We start from the raw sequence: 20,898 nt of genomic DNA, 5'->3' as shown, positions 1-20,898 counted from the left end.
GAGGCAGCTGTGAGACGCAAAGTGAGCTGGGTGCTGTGGCATATACCTGTAATCTCCTGGAGTCTGAGGCAGGAGAATCGCAAGTTCAAAGCCAGCCTCAGTAATTTAGTGAGGTCCTAAGCGATTCAGTGAGACCCTGTTTAAAAAAAAAAAAAGGCGGAGTGGGGGGGGATTGCTCTGGGTTCAATTACTACTAAAAAAGAAAAGAAAATTTACTCCTTGGCTATGTCTTGCTAATGATCTTTAACAGTCTTTCTTATCTTTAAGTCTGCTACAGATAAACAAGGCTACCACAGAGGTGGGTGTTAGCTCTTCCCCCAGGGCATGGGAACTCCTATGTGGACTACACTAACTTCTCAAACACTATGAAGCCATTTAGCAAATAATCATCTTAGTGCACTTGAGGTGCCCTAATGACTTGCAAACACAGCTCTAACTTACCTCTAGCCACCTAGAGGACATTTGACAGAGAAGGAAAAGTGCCTTGATAATAACAACAGTGACCAAACAAATACATTCAGAGAGGAGGCTTTTGAGTTACTCTGGGGGCAGAGGCAGGGGCGGGGAGAGACTGATGTTTGTTTTTCTTTAACTTTTTAATTTTTTAAAAAAATTTTTACTTTGGGCTGGGGATGTGGCTTAAGCGGTAGCGCACTCGCCTCGCATGCGTGTGGCCCAGGTTCGATCCTCAGCACCACATACAAAGATGTTGTGTCTGACGAAAGCTTAAAAAAATAAATAAAAATTCTCTCTCTCTCTCTCTCTCTCTCCCTCCCTCCCTCCCTCTCTCTCTCTAATTTTTTTTTTTTACTTATGGATGGACATAATACATTTATTTATTTTTTTACATGGTGCTGAAAATTAAACCCAGTGCCTCATACATGCTAGGGAAGTGCTCTACCACTGAGATATGACTGCGGTCCCCCCTTTTTTCACATATATGTGACAGTAGAGTGTATTTTGACATATTGTACATACATGGAATGTAACTTCCCATTCTTGTGGCTTTACATGATTCCTTTAACTTTCCTTTCTAGCAATAAAAAAAAGGTGAACATACAGAAAGGAGAAACAGGTTTTGCTTTGTTTTTGGTGCTTGGGATTGAACCCAGGACCTTGTACATGCTTAGCACACTCTCAAGCACCAAGCTTCATCCCTCCCTCTCCCACTTTATTTAATGAGATGGGGTCTTGCAGTGTTGCCCAGGCCTCCAACATCTGGGCTGAAGTGATCCTCCAGCCTCAGCTTCCCAAGTAGTTAGGACAACAGTTCCCTGCCACTGCATCTATTGACAAATATGTTCTAAAAAACATTTTTATAAAATTCTTTTTTTCCAACTCTTGGCTGTAGGGTTAATTTTTTTTTTCATATTTGTATTTTGCCCCCTACCTTGCCTGGGATGGCCCTCCACTGAAAAAGAAAGATTTCTTAAGAGAAAATTACTCATAATTTTAAAGTTGTGACCACACCCTAGTAGTACATAATCACTGCCTTAGGCAAACTGTGCTCCAGCATGGTGAAGAGAGAACCTTAGTGTGGGAGACAGAACTTAGTTCTGGGAACCCAGTCCTAGCTCAGTAGATTGCTTTCGTCTTCTTAATGCATACCCCCCAAAATCTCCTTAGAGCAACAAGGCCTTCTCCCATTTTTCCTTTTGGATGTGTTTTTCCTTTTTCTTAAGTTAATGAGTCATCCATACCAAGTACTTCCATGTTGCTTTGCACCAGCATAACCTTCACAGGAAACAGGTTACCCTTCACAGATTTTTTTGCATCTTCTCAAGATATGGCAATATCTAGAGGGCTCAAGACACTGTACTCCCAAATCCCCACAAGAACATCTGTACAGTGTCTGTACAAAAAAAGCATCAATATCAAGATGGTCGTGCCCAATTTTAATGAATCTGATGAAAAGCCTTTATATGCATGAGTGAATTACTAAAATAATTCTCAGCTGTTTTGATTTTTAAATTGTAGTTTTAATTATAGAGTATTGTTAGAATAATACAGATGTCAATTGACACTAGGATAACTGTGACCAATACCATAAGGGAAAATGCTCTACAGATTTACTGTTCATTCACTCTCCACATCCACGGAAAACAGGCACAGGGTGTTCATGTGCAGAAGCAGCCAGGGACTTGAGAACAGAAGCCAAGCAAAACCATTAGCCAAGAGGGTCTGATGCAGGACTTCTGCACCCAGTTCAGCACAGCAAATGGGTAACAACGGGCAGAAAGAGGAGACAGGGCCGTGTGGCCCTAGCCCTTTTAACTTCCCCACTGGAGCATACACGTATGGAGATGGGTGGGCACCCAGAAGCCTTTTCTTGAGCCCTTCACCTCTAAGAAGCCAAAGGCAGCAGCAGGAACAGGTCGGGGTGAGGTAAGAAGAGCAGAGTAAGAGTGTGAGATACAGTTAGGTCACAGAGGTGCTGACTTCTATGCCCACTCCCAGGGTGACACTTGTAGTAGATCAACGCAGCACCAGAATGCTGAAATCATTAAAACCATCAGCAACATTGATACAGGAGAAGACATACTTGAGTTTAGTTACCAAGAACATACAAGTCACCCGACAACTAAAATAGGAATTCTCACAGTCTTCTAGATTTTGTATAGAACAAAATAACATGCTCCCTGCCCCACGTTCGTTTTAAATATGAAGAAACCCCCTTGGAGTGGTTTTTTTCATTTTCTTACTTTTGATGTGTGTCATTTGCAACTGATGTGATCCCACACAGTGGTGGGTCACAGTAACTCACTAGTACAGTCTCTGTCCCAGAGAGACCAATGGCTGGGGATTGAAACCAGGACCTTGTACATGCTTAGTGCATACCAGTCCTAAAGAGATATGGCAAAAATATTTTTTTTTTCCAAATGTTACAACATTCACAAGAAAGCATGGTAGAAACACACTGGGGCCTTCTCAAAGGAAAACACATTCCTTATTCCAGCCCCACCTCCTGGGCGCTGGTTCCTTCCCATCCCCCACAGACTTGCAGAAGTATCAATATTTAGGTTATTTCTTAATTCCTACTTGGGCTAAGAGATGGAAAACTGATTCTACTGGGCTTAAATGGGGCCAACTCTTGCTTTAACCATTTCTATTTGTAGGTTGGGAGGATAAAAACACATTCCTATGTAGGTTTACTAATTCCTTCTGACTAGGCCAAAGAGGTCTTCATTGCCATTGAAGTTAATGCAGTCTGAGAATAGGACAATAAACTTATTGTCCAGTCGTTATCTCTCCAATTGATGGAAACATACAAACAAGTGCTGCGTTCTATACAAAGACAAACCTTACAGGACGGTGCACACATGAGCACTAGCATTTAAATTTTTTTCCATACAAATTAAAAAAAAAAAAGGACATTTCTCACATTGGAGTTATGTCTGTAGTTCTGTTACATGATCCACACCACCCAAGAACATGCTAATTCTTTGAAAATTCAGTTACCACTACTAGTAAAACCAAAGGAGTACACATTTCACTGTACAGAGACATGCCCTTAGCAAGCTAAGATAAACACTAGGATGTGGCCCTATCAAACCCTAGAGTTAGCAGTTTAGGGAGAATTGATCTTAAAGATTAGAAGGGGAAGAATACAGAAATGACCTACATTCCTTAGGAAGGGACTCTGTGCTTCCTTCCCGTAGGGGTTCGGTTCCACTTAATCCTTTCACTCCACCATCACTTGTGGTCCTATCTTTCCTTGAAGATATTTTCCCTACAATATTCCATACAATGATTCCCAAAGAAAATTCATAAACCTGATTAATAGCAATTACAACAGTGGGCACCTCTTGCTAAAGTCACCACCGTTGATGATGGGTCTTGGTCCTCAAACCCATGTCTCATTTTTCCTTTCACACTTGTATCTACAAAGACACAAGCTTCAAACAAGTTAATTAGAAACAATGAGAAGGAGAAAAGATTTGATCATTGCCTTCATCATGCAGAATCCCGCTCTCAGGAAGAAGGAAAGATGCAGAGCGACTCAAGGGAAAGCCCTTTGGAGGGGAGGATGTGTGTGCCCTCTACTCTGGTGTGTGAACACGGGTGGCAATTCAGGCCAAGTCTGGTTGCCTTTTTTCAAAGCAAACTTGACCACCCTATTACAGTCCACATTTCCCCTAGCAGAGATTTTGGGCCCTGGATGGTAGAAGTAACCTTTAAAGATTTACTCCAACCCCAGGCCTGAGCATTCACCAGCATTTGCCCCTGGTCTTCAGAGTTTCAGCTACTTGCAGGACTGAATTTGATGAAGTAATCCATTGAGTGAATAAAAATTGAGTGAACGGAAGTCTCTCTTTTGGAGGAGGGATAAAGTTTCAGAGCTGTGCGGCTGAATTTCATAGTGACGGTCTTCTTGGATGCTCTAATTAGAGCCCACAACCAGGAAAGTCAGCAGGGTAAAAGCAGCTCGGCCTCAAGCGAGCTCACAGATGTCAACTGTACCTTCAAACGAATGGCTTCTCAGTCATAATTACAGGACTTAGTCAGTATGCACCCTCTTGTGTTTAATAAGGGCTGAACTCCGGCTGAAACTCTTCTCGCACTCGGTACATTCATAAGGCTTCTCTCCGGTGTGGACCCTCTGATGCGTGATGAGGTTGGAGCTCTGGGTAAACCCTTTGCCACACTGCACGCACTCGTAGGGCTTCTCTCCCGTGTGCGTTCTCTGGTGTTTGATGAGATCCGACCTTTCGCCAAAGCTCCGCCAGCACTCGTTGCACTCGTAGGGCTTCTCCCCGGTGTGGATCTTCTGGTGTGTGATGAGGTGAGAGCTGCGGCTGAAGCTCTTCCCGCAGGCATTGCACTCGTAGGGCTTCTCCCCGGTGTGGGTGCGCTGGTGCTGCACCAGGTGCGAGATGCGGCTGAAGTTCTCGCCGCACTCGTTGCAGTGGTACGGCTTCTCGCCGGTGTGCGCCCTGCGGTGCCGCACCAGGTCCGAGTTCTGGCTGAAGTTCTTGCCGCACTCGTCGCACTTGTAGGGCCTCTCCCCGGTGTGCACGCGGTAGTGTTTGATGAGATCCGACCGCTCGCTGAAGCCCCGGCCGCACTCGTTACACTCGTAGGGCTTCTCGCCCGTGTGCGTCCGCTGGTGCTGCGCCAGGTGCGAGCTGCGGCTGAAGCTTTTGCCACACTCCTCGCACTCGTAGGGCTTCTCCCCGCTGTGGGTCCTCTGGTGCTGGATGAGGTGGGACAGGCGGCAGAAGCTCTTCCCGCACTCGCTGCACTTGTGCGGCTTCTCGCCGGTGTGGATGGTCTGATGCTGGATGAGGTGCGAGCTCCGCCCGAAGCTCTTGCCGCACTCGCTGCAGTCGTATGGCCGCTCCCCCGTGTGCGTGCGCTGGTGCTGAATGAGGTGGGAGCTCCGGCTGAAGCCCTTTCCACACTCGTAGCACTTATAGGGTCTGTCTCCCGAGTGGGTCTTCTGGTGGCGGTTAAGGTCCGAGATCTGACTGAAGGCCTTCCCACAGTGGGAACATATGTGATAGCGGATGCCCGTGTGGCCCTCTTTGTGCACGAGCAGGTCGGTGACTTGTTGGAGAGGATAGCTTACCCACTCTTCAGCTGTCAAATCCCCCCACTGTCTTTCCGACCTGTCCCCGGTTCCAAAGGCCTCTTCCCCTTCAGGATTTTCCTCAGCATTCCCAACGGGTCTTTCAGATGTGGTCCCAAATTCAACATCTTCGCTAATCTCTTGCTTTGGATTCACTTCGTTCTCGCTCCTGATGTCAAAATCTGTAATAAAGCATAAATAATGAGACCGGAGATTGCACTGTGGGTAGTTGCTACGCTTAAGTTCTTTCTATTTTTTTTTTATGCCGGGGATTGAACTCAGGGGCACTTAACCACTGAGCCACATCTCCAGCCCTTTTTTGTATTTTATTTAGAGACAGGGTCCCACTGAGTTGTTTAGGCGCTTGCTAAGTTGTTGAAGCTGGCTTTGAACCTGTGAGCCTCCTGCTTCAGCCTCCTGAGCCGCTGATATTACAAGCATGCCCCCAACGCCTGCCCAGCTCTACACTAAGTTCTTTACTTGCATTACTTCACTTATGATCACAGCCATCCTGAGAGGCAGGTGTTAGGATGATCTTAATGAATGAGAAAGCCAAGACCCTGAGACAAGGGAAGTGACTTGCCCAAAGTCACAGCAGTAAATGGTAGAGCCAGAAAGTCAGATAAAAAGTTCATGCTCTGGTTAGGGGTTGTGCAATCCCAGACACTTCGGAGGCCAAGGCAGGAGGAATCACAAGTTCCAGGCCAGCTTCATCAATATAGCAAGGCCAGAACCAATTTAGCAAGACCCTGTCTCAAAATAAAAGAAAAAGGTCTGGGGGTGTAGTTCAGTGGTGGAGTGCTTGCCTAGCATATGTAAGCCCTGGGTTCAATCCTGGTACTGCAAAAAGAAAATTAGGAAGTTCAAATGTTTTATATTACTGCAGTTAATGGTTCATTATAAAAACTTTACATATTTCTGGTATTTTGGAAGATCAAAACAACTATTAACGGAACATACAAAAGACTAAATTAGAATTTCTAAAAGCCAAGATCCTGGGTATTTTATGTATGTATGTATTTTAACTTGTCAAGTTTTTATCATTACCATCATATAATATTTATTCAAAAGCACCTGCTAGGTTGGTATGAAGAAAAATGAATTTTTAGTTATCTGTATCATATCTTAGTTAACAAAAAAAGTGCTAAAATGTCACTTGCTATTTTCCAGTGGCCTTTTTAAGTGAAAATAGATGTGAGAACATGGAGAAGGCAAAAAAGATGTTTGAGAACATTCTTCTTTTGTGTGTGTGGTGCTAGGAATCAAACCCAGGGACTCTCTGAGCTACACCCACAGTCCTGCATCAGAACATTCTTGGCATTGACTGATTATATTACACGTATAGATGTACAGTTCTCAAATGAAAATCAAAAACACAACCACTATCTGAAAGAATTTTCTACCCAAACACTAAATTTTCCAAGCTGTGTTTCTTTCTTTCTTTCTTTTGGTACCAGGGATTGAACCCAAGGGTGCTTTTTCACTGAGCTACATCCCCAATCCCTTTTTAAATATTTTATTTAGAGACTGGGTCTTGCTGAGTTTCTTAGGGCCTTGCTATGTCACTGAGGTTAACTTTGAACTTGTTATCTTCCTGTCTCAGTCTACCAAGATGCTGGGATTACAGGCATGTGCCATTGCACCCAGCCCAAGTAGATTTCTTAGTATATTTTTCATAAAGGGATTAGTAAGTATGCTGGGAGAAAAGGGCCCATGGATGAATTAGTTTGGTAAATGTTGCATACACTATCCTCTCATTAGGAATCCACAATGCCTAATAACACATTAAAGATTCTGAGGAGTCCTGAGATAAAGAAGTCTTGTAAACATTATTTAACCCTCTCCCAAGGTTATTTGGAGAAGAAACCAGCTTTTTCTTTTGGTGCTTCTGTCCTTCTAATAAGCACTCCTTGTGCCAGACCACAGGAATGCAAATTTAAACTTTTTAAGATTTTCATTTCTTGTTTTTGTTGGATTGAGTGAAATATTTGGGTTAAAGACATGAGAGGATAACATTATTTATGGTTGCTTTTCTACAAAAGGGATCGGAACAACTCAGGACCAGAGAGAAAGCCCAAATTAAGAAGAAACCCTCAGGTTGTCTTTTGTGCTGAGAAAAGTCATGGGATCAAGATTTTTGAAAAGTGGATTCATTCTAACAAACGGCAGATGACCTAGTGAAGCATACACACTTGCTAACTTGCTGTCAAGTCCTAACAGGAGACAAAGTGAGTCAAAAGACTGTTCAGTTCTAGGATAAATTGTTTATTCTAGTTACACCCAGACCAAAATACAGCTGGAAGAGAAAACAGATTTGCAGAACATGAAAAAAAAAATGGGGGCTGGAGATACAGCTCCGTAGTAGAAGCACTTGCCTAGCATGTGAGATGCCCTGGGTTCCATCCCTAGCACTGCCAAGGAAAAGAGACAGACGGACAGACAAAATGAAACTGCCTCCGCTAATAGAATTTGTGATCCCACTATTTCGGGATACATCTGGAACATTTCACACACTCACCCTGACACATCTCTAGACAAGAACTTACTCAGACAAAGAACCTGAGGCAAGGCTGGCGCTCTGAAGCCAAAACAAACACAAACTGGTGCTTCTGCCCTCCCATGAACCTAGCTTAGAATCCCTCATCTTCCAGTGCCCTAGAGTAACAGCACCATTTACAGGGGCATTTATATCCTGGCAAGCACCATTATGCCAGACCTGTTTGGTCAGGGCTCTGTACAAACAGGCTGGAGAATGGCAAATGACTTAGGGCGCAAGAAATCTGAATGTTTCTAAAATGTGCAAAATCACTTCTTTTTCTTTTCAAATATATGATCTGGATGTTTCCATATTCAAAGATTGCCTGAACACTCAACTCAAGCCAATATCCAATTAAGTGACTTAAAAGATCAAACAACTAGGCTCTGTTGGAAAGCCAAGCCATTTTGACATAGTTTCAAAAACGCTGGTGTGAAGAAAGGTAGAATCCTTACTTACCTAGTGAGACAACATTTCCATAATTCTCCTGCATAACATCCCTGTAAAGGTCTCTTTGTGTAGGATCCAGAGGTCTCCATTCTTCCCGGGTGAGGTACATGGCCATATCTTCAAATGTCACAGGTGCCTGAAATCACACAATGCTTCCTCACTACTTGTTATCAAGGAGGTTAGTAACAGTTTTTCTTCCTGAAACTAGAGACATGGTTGGAAATGTCCAGGAGGTAAAAGGCATTGAGTCTCCTCTGTAAAGTCCAAAAAAGAATTAAACAACCAGGAAAACACACGTGGTAACAAAACAAAAACCGAACTGCTCTGGTTCCATAGCTGGATACCCCTGCCCTACTTGGGGGACCTTATCCTCTAGCCATGCCTTTTTGAGAACACAGATAGCAATTTCATCACTCCATAGATTTACATACAATGTTCCTCTTTCTCTTGAAATATCTTCTTCAGACTAGTGAAATACTGCCATTCATTACGGTTTTCTTCGGTGCCGCCGCCCCCCACCCCCGTTCTGCGCCGCTCCGCCCTCGGATGCTCCAGATAGAATTAATCACTCCCACTTCTGTTTCCACACCACAGCACTTTGTTGCTACGGCAAACACAGCACTTATCACGTTGTATCACGGTTAACCGGATGCGTCTTTCTCCCAACAGACTGTGAGCAGGCGGGGTAGCTCCCGTCCTGTCCATCTGTAATCCCCCCAGTACCTAAAGGCATACAGCAGGTGTTCAATATATGCTTGTTTGCGGCTGTATTAGCCCAGTAGTAGGCCCTGGAGATAGAATAACGAAGCGAACGAATTACTAACCCCAGGGAATTCCCCACAGGGACTTGCGGAACGGAGAAATGCCGGACGAGGTGGCTAAGCAGACTCAATGTCCGAGAAACCACCCCCGGCTTACCTGGGACCCTGCCATGAGCAGGGTGGCTGCCATCTCGGGCACAAGGGTTGGCCTCCCGGGAGAGACAGCAGGAAAAGCAGCTAGCAGACAGCGCTGAAGGAGGCGAAAAGCAGGGCGTGAGGCACTGCAAATAGGCCCTGCCCACTCCCCAGGGCTGGAGTTAGTTCTGGCCAAGAGGCGTGCGGGGAGGGCCCTGGACCAGGGCCGGTCACTCTCCTCCCTGATCCCAGGGCATGACCCGCCCTCTGTGTCTCCGCCACCACCGGATAGAAGCAATGCCAGAACCGACTAGGACAGCCCCAGGGTGGTCACTCCCTGGTTGGGGGTCTAGGCGATGCTGTCTCAGGGAGGAGGCTCCTCAGCCCAGCCCACAGAACGCCTCCGCTCTTCCAACTCGAGGCTGGGTCCTTTCCGGCAGCTGCCTCAGCCAACCAGTGATCAAAGCTTGCAATATGCCCTACCAATCAGATGCCTAATACTTGGCCCGCCTCCTGCAGCGTGGCCGAGCACTTCTATCACGCCTGCGCCTACCCGGTGGCCTGCCGGGACTTGTAGTTCCACTTCGGCGTACAAAGGCCAGTCAGAGGCCAAGAGCCGAGGAGGGAAAAGAACAAAAGGGTGAAGAAGGAAGCGTGTCCTCCTAGCTAGGGTGGAGTACCTCCCGCTTTCTTCTTTGGAGACCACAGCCCGGTTAAACCAGGGATGTTGCCTTGCTTTCCTTCACGTCCCTAGAAACTTCTCTTGAGTCACATCTCATTATCCGCAAAGTCGGACTTGATTTAGGTGCTGGCCTGGGCTCAGTTCTGCTGGGATTATCTATCCCTCATTTGACAGCACCGGCCAGAGTGAAAAGCAGTAGCCGCCCACTCCCTCGGGGAGGGCGCGCTGGAACTTTGAGCCCCGCCTACGCACTACACTTCCCAGCATAGGAACTCGCACCCTGCCCGTAAGCAGACTACATCTCCCAGCAGCACCTGCGGAACTCGCACCCTAGGCGCACACAGACTGCAACTCCCAGCAGCGCATGCGGCACCCGCACCCTGCGCACATGCAGACTACAATTCCCAGTCAGCTCTGCGCTACTCTTCTGCACGCGAGTCCGGTCGGGTGCCGAGCCTGGTGTGTGCGGGCTTCGTCGCTGTTAACCCTCTAGGGGCAACCAACCGCGTCCTTCTAAAGAGGGCGCCTGTTGAGAGACGAGAAGCGAAAACCCTAAAGGAAATCAGACGCGGGGGTGAGGATAGGGCGTGTGAGAAGGAGAGAGCCAGGCCCCCGGGCGAGGGCGGGCGGTCCTTATCATCCTGGAGGGTTTGTCTGCTGAAAGGGTTTCTGGAAGCCTCGCTCACCGAGGGGACCCTGGGCCTCTGAGAGCTTGAGCCCAGCGGGTCCTCAGGATGCCAGCAGTCATTGTGAAGGTAGGAAACAGCAAACCCGAGTTGGGGACCAACAGACTTACCTCCCGGCCTGCCAGATATCCACTAGATCGCCGGCGTCAAGATCCGAGAGGCCTCAAACATACCAAAGCCGCAGAGTTTTCTCCGACCTCTGATGTGCTGAAAGATTCTGGGGATCGCTGGTAGATTCCGGAGACCAGACCCACAGACCGACCCCGAATCCGTAGACTTGCAGGCAAAGCCCAGGAATCATTGGCTGATCCCGAAGACCTCCGCGAAACCACAGGCTCATAGGCAGATCTCCGAGGCCAAGACAACCGGCCAAGCAACCCCACTGGCAGCTAAGCTGCGTTCAGCTGGAGCTCCTCCGAACGGAAGGACTTGCAGTCTTCCCTTTCCCCCCCAGCCAGGATGAGGGAATTAGACAATGGAAGTCGAGCACTAGGCAAAGCAGGCATTCTGCATGGGGAAGAGCTCCGAGCTCTCTGTAGCCTTGGAGAGGGAAGTGATGGAAAAAGAATATAGCAGCTTATTAGGGACTCCCACCCTCTTCAAGTTATAAATATCCCCAGAACCTTGGCTACGTGCCCGGAAGCCTGTTGTCTCTAACTGTACAGGAGACTTCTCTGCCTGGGCTGGGAAAGGGGCTTTTCTTTTGTTTTGCAGATACATCCACCCACTGAGGGCCTTGAATTTTTTTTTTTTTTTAAACATGACTCCAGGCCATGCTTTTATTACTGAGTGTCCTGTTCCCGGTGCCCAGTTATTTATGGTTAAATTACTCAAGTGTCTAAAAAGAACTATTAGGACCCTATCCAGGCATAATGCAGCATCTCCCACTCCTACTCCTCTTCCAACCTCCAACTGTGGGGTTAGGGGTTGTTTAAATACCACAGAATTGTACCATCCTGTCCCACCTAAAATTTTAGATCTGGACACCAAAGAAGTTGGCATCCTGGGGGGTTCCCAAGAGACAGCATCCCTAGAGTGTGGGCATCAAGGTCAGACAGGTCTGGGTTGGATTCCAGGCTGCATATCAGGAAGTCATTTACTCTGCCCAGCTCATTTCTTTTTTGGTAAAATGGGAATAGTCATACGGGGGGAGTCGTGAGGACTGAGATGACTTAGATCCACACAGGTCACTCAGGTGATAGCTGTGATTATTATTTCAACCTTTGGTGACAGAGAAGATTTCCATAAAGGCCCATGAGTGTATTCAGTGGCCTTGAAAGTCTGGGAAATTAAGAGTGGCTCATGGTTGTGAGCATCTGGCTTTCTCCTCACATTGTTTTCCTGCTGGAAATTCAGCCTGGAAGTTGGGCCAGTGGTGGGTTCAAGCGGATGCTCTGTGAGCAAGGCTGCCAACTGTCACAGACCCAGCAAGCTTGGCCCTCACCCTCAGGGAAACTTCTAGGTCAGGGGTTGTTAACCAGACTCCAAGGAATGGGAGGAGCAGGGAGAGGTGCAGGCTTTGGCTGAGAAATTGCAGGTTTCTAACTGGGCCTAAGGTGAGGGAGGGCCTGAGTCTCTCAGCCCAGCAGGGCTCCCTTTTCATCCATTCTTTGGCAGATTGCTTTGTAAACTTTCTTAGCCTCCCTACCCCCCACCGTCCCTTTGCTCCAGTGCTTTAAGCCCTTCTTTGTCCTCTTGCTGTTTCTTTTATTCCTCAGGACTGCCTGGAGCCCAGCTTGGCTTCCCGCCTCCTTCTGAGTAAGAGCTTTTTTTCTGTCTTCACCTGGGACCCTCCAGAGGGTGGAGGAGGAGAGAGGCTGCCAGTGGATGGAAAGCAAGACTGCATCTGGAGCCCCTAGGGGGGCATGGGGAAGAGGGGGAGGGAGGAAAGACCCGGTGGAGGGCTTCCTGTTGCAGCCATCAGCTGGAATCTGAGGGATGGGGTCACTGGAGGAGGAGGCGGCTTCCTGCCCCATTGTTGAGGACTTCAGTGTTTCTCAGGAACACTTACTATATCTGGGGTTTCCAATAATCACTTGGAAAGCCATATTTGTTCCCATCATTTAGCAGAGGATGAGCCCCTACTGTGTGCAAAGGCAGCAGTACAGCTTATCACTGGGGAAAGGGGCCAGGAGAGCCATCTGGCCAGAATCCTCAACTTAGGTTTTCAACATTATCTTCAAGTGAGGTTTTGCATTACATTGGATCCACTGTTTGCTTTGATCAAAGACCCTCCAAGTATGTCCTTAAACTTGTGCCCTTCTACCAGACCACTGCATCTGTGGTGCACTGTGAATTATCACGTTAATAAATCTTTGTTATCTTGTGAGCAGCACAACTGTGTTATAATTTTTTGGTATCAGAAGTATTGTTAAATATTTAAAAACATGCCTCAATGTTTGTGTTCCTATTTTGTCATTTCTGTTCTCAAATAAGGAACATCAAAAAATAGAAGTGACCTGGGCTTCTCTGGATTCCACAAGGAGTCGGGTCAGAGGGGACACAATGACAGTCCCTGCATTCCAAGTGCTATCACAAGGAGTGAGCTAGTCTATACCCAGACAGGGAAGACTACTAGTTGGGGGAGGGGAGGGAGCTTCCCAGAGGAGGTGACATCTGAGCTGGCTTTGCAAAGACTGTAGGTGTTTCTGGGAGGTGGAGAAGGTCTGAGGACAAGCATTCCAGGCTTCAAGAACAGCATGTGCAAAGGCCCCGGAGGCGGAGGCGTGAAGGACAGAATGGCCAGGATAGGTTATGGCTAGAGGGAAGAGTGTGCTGGTATGGCAGCAGGGGAAGCAAGCAGAGCAGGGACGGTGTCTTGGTGTCTTGCGTCCCCTTGCCTGCCTGTCGCTGCCCTTGGCTATGGATCAGCAAAGCTGGTGATGAGACACAGATGTGGGGTGGCCTGGGGACTGGCCTGGGGTGGGAAGAGCAGATTGACTCTGTGGGAGGAGGGCAGACTGCAGAGGACGGGGAGGCTTTCTGACATCAGACATTTCTGGGTTTTTTTTGTTTTGTTTTGTTTTGTTTTAGAGAATTTTTAAATATTTTTTTAATTTTTATATGTTTTAGTTTTCAGTGGACACAACATCTTTGTTTGTATGTGGTGCTGAGGATCGAACCCAGCACCCCCTGCATGCCAGGCGAGCGCGCTACCGCTTGAGCCACATCCCCAGCCCCATCTGTTGGTTTTTTTCAGTGAGAACATTTTCAAAAAGTGTTTACAATTGCTAACCTGGAGTCTGTAGCCCGAGCAACTTGAAGACTGAGGCTGGAGGATCGAAAGTTCAAGGCCAGCCTCAGCAATGTAACAAGACACTTGGCAACTTAGTAAGATCTCAAAAAAATAAAAACACTCATTGGTAAAGTGCCCCTGGGTTCAATTCCCAGTACCAACAAAAAACAAATAGTAGACAATTAAAAATGTACAACCAGTTTATTTGGTATTGTCTAGCCTATTTAAAGACATCACATGGGCCCATATTATTGAGTCCTCCTCTGTACCAGGCACCGAACTTGAAAATTGGACACCACCCCACAACCATGACTGCAGAGCTGACATGGGAGTAAATGTGAGAATGGCAGAGGAGAGCGCTGGCCCACAATGGCCATCATCGTTGGGGAGGTAAAACCTGCCATGGATACTGGCTGAAGTGAAGCCACATCTCACACTGGCTCAGAGTGTAACGGGGCCTGGGCTCAAATCTGGGCTCTGTCTCCTTAGAACAGATTTCTCTCCAAACCTGGGGTCCCTCAGCCTGTAAAGAGTATAGCAATCCACATTTGTAAGGCAGAAAGTATAACAGCAGTTGCTAGAGGTTGGAGGAGGGGGAAATGAGGAGCTGCTTAATAGTTTGTTTTGCAAGAAGAAAATTTTGGGAGATCGGTTGCTTAACAGTGTGAGTGTAGCGTACTGAACTGTATGCTTAAAAATGGTTAAGACGGTTTATGTGGGCTGGGTAGCACACTCACCTGGCATGAGCGGGGCACTGGGTTCGATCCTCAGCACCACATTAAAAAAAAAAAAAAAGATGTTGTGTCCACTGAAAACTAAAAAATAAATATTAAAATATTCTCTCTTTCTCTTTTAAAAAAAAGTTTGTTTAGAGAGGAGATCTTGGTATGCTGGTCTTGGACTCCTGGGCTCAGGTGATCCTCCCACCTCAGCCTTCTGAGTAGCTGGGATGTATAATTTTCAAAAACAGTATAATAATAGTGACTTGGGGCCAGATGTTAGGTCAGACAACATGACATGCTCTCCTATATGCCTAATAATAATTACCTAGTAGGTATTTACTGGTTGGTTGTTGTATGGGGCAGGATTCTCAGTGCCTTCCTTGTGTTAACTTAATGAATCCTCAAAACAACCCTTGGAGCTAGCGGTGGTTATTATCACTATTTTATAGATGAAAACTGGAAGTTGGGAGAAGTTGCATGGTGTGTGCAAGACACCCAGAGAGTCAATACTCAATAGATATTACTGACACTGTCAGACAAAGAAGTATTAAAAGAACATCATCATGATGGTAGAATGCAATGAGAGAAGGAGCTAGAATCATGATAGACTCAGGGGTGACAAGTTTCACAGAGCTATAGAAGTCCTGGGGCACTGTCTTATGTTGCCAGGGGATCAGAGGCTTCATACAAGATGCGCATCCAAGGTGGGCCTTGAGGAATGGGTAAGGTTTGAACCAGGGTGAGAAGGAAGCAGACCAGATGGTGGTAGGTGGGAAGGTCTATTGGGTATTCAAGAATACCAATGTTATTTCCCATCATGCACAACCGGAATGGCAAGTTGTACTCCATGTATATATATGTCAAAATACATTTACCATGATGTATCATGAGCTAGTATCTCCCATGAGCTGTAGCACCAGGGTCAGCAGGGGTAGAAGATAAGCCACCAAAGACATGCAGAGGGTGAGGGTCCTCAGGCAGAGAAAGAAGTAAAAGCTTCCGGGTCCCTCAAAAACAACAAAACAAAAAGCAAAACACAGAGGACAGAAGGAGGGAGCTTTGTAAATCAAACCAAGAAATCTGAATTTGATTGGCTCACCAAGGGCGATATTCTGCAGATGACTAGGAGAGGGAGGCTCACAGCCATGCAGGTACATGCAGTCGGGACAGGGAGGGGTGGCGCCAGTTGGGAGCCCAATAAGGAGCCTTCACACCAGTCCCAGAAAAGAAAAGCTGAAAGGCCACGTCCACGGTGCTGGCAGTGGTGGGAAGGGTGGGATGGGGAGACGCTGTGGAACTGGTAGCTGATGAGGTGAAGGGGCAGGGAAAGGCCCCAGGTGGTTCAAGGACTGAACTAGTTGACAGAAAAGAAAGCAGAAGGGACCTGGGAAGGGAAGATGTGAGGGCATCTTCTCAGATCACTAGAAGTGATCTGACTTCTCAGATCACTCAGAGGGTCTACTTGGGAGGAGAATCCTAACAGGCACCTGGTAACATAAGCCTTGAACTGAAGGAAAATGGGGCCTAGAGACAGGTTCCATAGTCTGGGAGAGGTTACTAAGGGAGGCTTCTGTACAGTGTTTCACATTCCCGTCACCCTTGGAAAATATCTTTTAAATTGCGTCACGGGATCTTGTATGGGCTTTTTTGCTCTCAGGTTTTTTTGGCCAGAATGTCCCTGTAGGGACTTCTCTCCTCCATTCCAAGCATGTTGCCTGGGTTTCACCTCATCTAACCCTCGTCCTTTTCCTCCTACAAGGGAACACTCTCCCCTTCCCCTGAAGCTTTCCTGGGTGTAGAGGTTAGAGCTGAGCTGCTACAGCTCACACCCTTCATCTCTGAGATGGAGAAGACGGGGTTAAACCCTTTGTGCCAGCCAAGAGCCTGTGGAAAGCCTCTGTGCCCAGGAGGAGCACAGCACGCCACGGAGAACTGGGAGAGGCCAGTGTGGCTGAAGCTCAAAGTGCGGGGGTGAGGCAGAGGCCGGCCCTGCCAAGAACAGTGGGGAAATGGAAGCTTCTAAATGGCAGGCAGAACAGGGAACTCAACACCACACGATGGGCAACTTTGAAAAGCTGATTCTGGAGCTGGGTGCAGAAGCACACGCCTATAATCCCAGTGGCTCGGGAGGCTGAGGCAGGAGGATGGTGAGTTCAAAGCCAGCCTCAGCAACTAACAAGGCCTTAAGCAACTCAGTGAGACCCTGTCTCTAAATAAAATATTTTAAAAAAGGGCTGGGGATGTGGCTCAGTGGTTAAGTGCCCCTGGGCTCAATCCCTGGTACAAAAACAAACAAACAAACCAACCCTGAGTCTTGTTCTGCACAGTGGAGGACATGGGCAGAATATCCACGGAAGACACAGGAAGGCCACTGGGGTGGACACTCGCTGATGGACACAGTCTGGCCTGTTCATGCTTTCCTGCATCCTTTTGTGAACCTACACGAGGACCAGCAGATGTGTGGACTTGAGCCAGTTTGTTCTCTTGCTGTATAATCTGGCACTTTGCCTTTGTAAGCAGGTTATTGGAGGGTGGATTCATAGTTGCCCCCCCTCACTCTACGCTTAAGTCCCCACGATACTGGGAACACAGTGGAGATTAGACTGTGACTAAAGAAAATTGCCCCAGGGCACCACCTTTAAAAAATCACCCCAAAGAAACCTTTATTGACACTTAATTGATAGTGGCTGCTATTTTATTATGTTGCTGTTGGTTTCTTCTTCTTCTTCTTTTTTTTTTTTTTGTACCAGGCATTGGACCCAGGGTTGCTTATCCACTGAGCCACATCCCCAGCCTTGTTTATTTTTTATTTTGAGACAGGGCCCCCTAAGTTGCTGAGATGGCTTTGAACTTGTGATCCTCCTGCCTCAGCCTCCTGAGCTGCTGGGATTATAGGCGTGTGCCACCATGCCTGGCTCTACTGTTGGTTTCTAAACATTCAGATGGAGGTTTAGACAATGCAAACAAAAGTTAGATATTCAAGCCTTTCCTACTCAGGGTGCAGCCCATGGTCAGCAATATCAGTATCACCTGGGAGCCTGTGGGGAGTGAAAAATCTCGCTCCATCACAGATGCACTGAATCAAAATCTGTATTTTAGCATAATTCCCAGGAGTTCCCTCTAATATCAAAGTTCACGGAGCACCTGGGTCTCTAAGCAGCACCCTCTGCATTTCTGCAGACAATATTTGCACCTCAGATATGGCCTGTCACATCCCATCTAGTGTGGAAGTCTATGGTTTCTTTCCCCATCAGTCCATGAATTTCTGGAAGGCAAGGCTGAGCACTGTGTCCAGCTCTAGATGTCTCAGTGACAAACACAACAACAGGGAACAGAAGACCTGGGTCTCAGTCCTGTTCTGCCTGTAGGAGCGGTGGGTGTTGACTTTTCTGGGAGGGAACCCGGCCTTTCCACCGGCCCCCTGCAGCTCTAACTGTTGAAAAGCCGGAGATGATGGCAGATTTCTGAACAGTCTCTTCACGGGCTTCATCTTCAGGAGAATCCCATGACGGGCAGAAGAAGAGGACGTCACCAGTGGCAGAGGGGACGATGCCCGGGGAGATGAGGAGCTCGGGCTATTGTTACGGTTCACCCCAGGGTGAACCAAGGCAGAGCAGGGTGCACCCAGCGACCTCCACATGTCACCCGAGGGGGCAGCAGCAGTACTACTTCCATTTTTAGAGGTAAGGAAGCGGTTCAGAGAGGGTAAGTGACTTGCCCAAGCTCCCCGGAGTACATGGGCTCAAGCACATTGTCCATTTTAGGTAAAGGCAGCTCAGCCTGGGGCTGATGGAAGGCCAGGGACAGAGACTGAGACCCATAAGGCTCAACAACAGATCTGCTCCCAAGGACTTTTCCAGAAGTTTCCAGCTTTGCCTAGAGTTCTTATCAGCATGAGAAGCAAGCTGATGTCCTCAAGGGAGAAGCATGACAAGGCCCCTGGGGTCTGCTGACTTCCTCTGAAGTTGGGGCCACAGATGGAGCCGGGTGGAGCACAGTGCTAGGGCCTGGGCAGGTTCCAAGGCTCAGGGCCTCCAAGGATTGTGAAAGTCCGGGCACTGCCTCTAGAGGAGCCGTTCTCCACCTAGAGGGACCTGGTCTGGGGTCCTCAAAGGTCCCCTATAACCAGCTGTGAACAGGGAATAGCAGGGAGTTTGGGAAGAGAGGAGAGGGAGTCGAGATGCTCCTGCCTGGTGTGGGAGTCATATCTCCCTGAGTCAAACCACGGGTTGGCTACGCCCCAAGTGTGGCTCTGGGGTGGGGGAGCATTCATGTTGATCTGTTTTTTATTTGTTTTTGTTTTTCTGTGGTACTGGGGATTGAACCCAGGGGTGCTCTAACACCTAGCTACACCCCCAGCCTTTTTATTTTTTATTTTGAAACAGAGCCTCACCAAATTGCTGAGGCTGGCCTCAAACTCACGATCCTCCTGTCTTGGCCTCCCAAGTTGCTGGGATGATAGGCATGTGCCACCCCATTCGGCCTCCTCTGGTATTTTTCAATCCAAAAAAGGCTGTGATTCAGACGGGGGCGGGGAAGGGTGAAAGCAAAGGTCTGCTGCCCACTGTGAGAGACACGACCCCTCAGTTCTGAGGCTCCGGCTTGGCACAGGAGGTCTGTCCACAGATTCTCAGCACTGAACCCCAACTAGGCTCCCCCGTTATCCATTTATTATTAATAACTGATCACCAGTTTGTGTAAGAATTCTCCCTCTGATCCCTACTATCTCATTCAGAGTTCAGTATTTTTCTTCATTTTAACTTTTATTTTTCTCCAGTTCGGTGGCTCAGCTCGCCCTCTCTGTTCCTTGCCCTTGGATGCTGCGGTCCTGGCTGGCGGTCCTGTCAGCAGAACTACAAAACCAAAAAAGCAACAGAATCGGAGAGGTTCCTGTGTCTTCCAGGGAGGGCATTCGGGGACATGAGGAAGAAGGTGGGGTCTGGAGCCACAGGCCAGGATCCCAAGCCCCGCTCAGCTGTTATTCGCTGTGTGACCTTGAGCAAATCACTCATCTGTAAAATGGGATCATACGCTGGCCAGTGGGAGAACGAGGTCAGGTAAGAAGTGAGTGGCTCTTCCACGTCCGGCAGGCACACTGCAGCTTCCTGATTAATGGCTGAGAACACACTGTGATTGTCACTGATGCCTTGGGTGGGCTTAGTCTCCCCCATAGCAATGGAAATAACTGAAAATGTTGTCAGAAGCTACATGGCTGCCACCTCTAATGGGTCCTGACTCTCAATAGGAGTCAGGGAGGAGGTGCTGGGTTTGTGGCATGCAGGACACCTTCCCCTAGTGGCGTCAGTCCCTTACTGAGCACTTACTCTGGGTGGGGTCGTAGTGTTTATGTTTAACTCATTTCAACCTCACATTTTCCATGAGGTTGATACTAGTGTTACTCCAATCTGTATAGGTAAGCAAGCAGCATTAAATGACTTACCCCACATCCCAGAATACTAGATGACACCATCAAAATGGCACTCAGAGTGGTTTTTACATATGTGTTCAGGGCTTTTTTTGGTGTGGTTGTGCAAGTTGTTGACTGCACAAAGTGCCTAGACTAAGGGGTAAGCTGAGGCTGAAACAGCCCACACTCTGATTGTTGTGTACCCTGGGACAGGGCTATTCCCCCAACACACACACACTGCCGCAGTACTGGAGATTGAACCTAGGGACATTCTCCCATGGACCTACATCCCTATCCCCAGCCCTTTTTATTTTGAAACACAGTCTTGCTAAATTACGAGGCTGGCCTGGACTTATAATCCTGTGCTGGGACTGCAGGTGTGCACACTATTCCCCGCAGAGCCATCTGTTTTTTAATTTGACAAATATGCCAGAGAGCAGCCAGAGACCCCGTGAGGCCCGTAATGCCTTACACATGTCATCTGCAGAACGGCACCGTGGGCTGGATATTACGACCCCCATGTTACAGATGAGGAAATCCAGGCCTGGAGAGCAGGAGCCGTGAGCTAGGCCATTCTGTAAGTAGTAAAGCCAGGATCTGAGCCTGGTGCCAAAGTCCCTGCTCTAAACCACTAGACCACTGCACAGACCCACCCATGAGTGCTCGAAAAGTAAATAAAGGAAACAGGCACAACCATCTGGCCTTCACCTGAAAC

The 20,898-nt window shown here is 47.7% G+C and overlaps 2 protein-coding genes across 4 annotated transcripts in view; both read right to left on the bottom strand.

The window, feature by feature from the left end:
* Positions 1-1,874: 1,874 nt before the first annotated feature.
* Znf436 (zinc finger protein 436) lies at positions 1,875-11,378 on the bottom strand. 2 transcript variants are annotated; one of them, XM_046468383.2, is made up of 3 exons: positions 10,930-11,378; positions 8,565-8,691; positions 1,875-5,751 (listed from the first exon to the last, which is right to left on the bottom strand). In XM_046468383.2, the coding sequence occupies exons 2-3, from the start codon at positions 8,668-8,670 to the stop codon at positions 4,499-4,501; spliced, it is 1,359 nt and encodes a 452-aa protein (XP_046324339.1). In that variant the 5' UTR covers positions 8,671-8,691; positions 10,930-11,378; the 3' UTR covers positions 1,875-4,498. The 2 variants fall into 2 exon arrangements, with proteins under 2 accessions (XP_046324339.1, XP_046324338.1); XM_046468382.2 differs by lacking the exon at positions 10,930-11,378 and adding an exon at positions 9,474-10,388.
* A 6,470-nt stretch (positions 11,379-17,848) lies between these two features.
* The window catches only part of Tcea3 (transcription elongation factor A3), a 38,940-nt gene continuing 35,890 nt past the window's right edge, over positions 17,849-20,898 (bottom strand). For both annotated transcript variants that reach the window (XM_058571057.1, XM_058571056.1), the window contains exon 11: positions 17,849-19,629. In XM_058571057.1, coding sequence (XP_058427040.1) covers positions 19,621-19,629 — 9 coding nt within the window. In that variant the 3' untranslated portion in view covers positions 17,849-19,620. The remainder of the gene's footprint in view (positions 19,630-20,898) is intronic.

This window comes from Marmota monax, unplaced genomic scaffold (genome assembly GCF_021218885.2).
Source record: "Marmota monax isolate L192 unplaced genomic scaffold, Marmota_monax_Labrador192_F-V1.1 WCK01_AAM20220418_F8-fsc00008, whole genome shotgun sequence".
In the NCBI taxonomy this organism is placed as follows: Eukaryota; Metazoa; Chordata; class Mammalia; order Rodentia; family Sciuridae; genus Marmota; species Marmota monax.
The sequence above is the reverse complement of the archived record's forward strand: the minus strand, read 5'-3'. Positions and strand labels throughout refer to the sequence as shown.

Bases quoted from the DNA above. Each gene is read 5' to 3' on its own strand.
- Znf436 (XM_046468382.2), bottom strand. From the start codon at position 9,506: ATGGCAGCCACCCTGCTCATGGCAGGGTCCCAG. The intron at 8,692-9,473 runs GTAAGCCGGGGG...GTGTGATTTCAG, and splicing joins TGCTCATGGCAGGGTCCCAG to GCACCTGTGACATTTGAAGA. The intron at 5,752-8,564 runs GTAAGTAAGGAT...GCTTTATTACAG, and splicing joins TGGAAATGTTGTCTCACTAG to ATTTTGACATCAGGAGCGAG.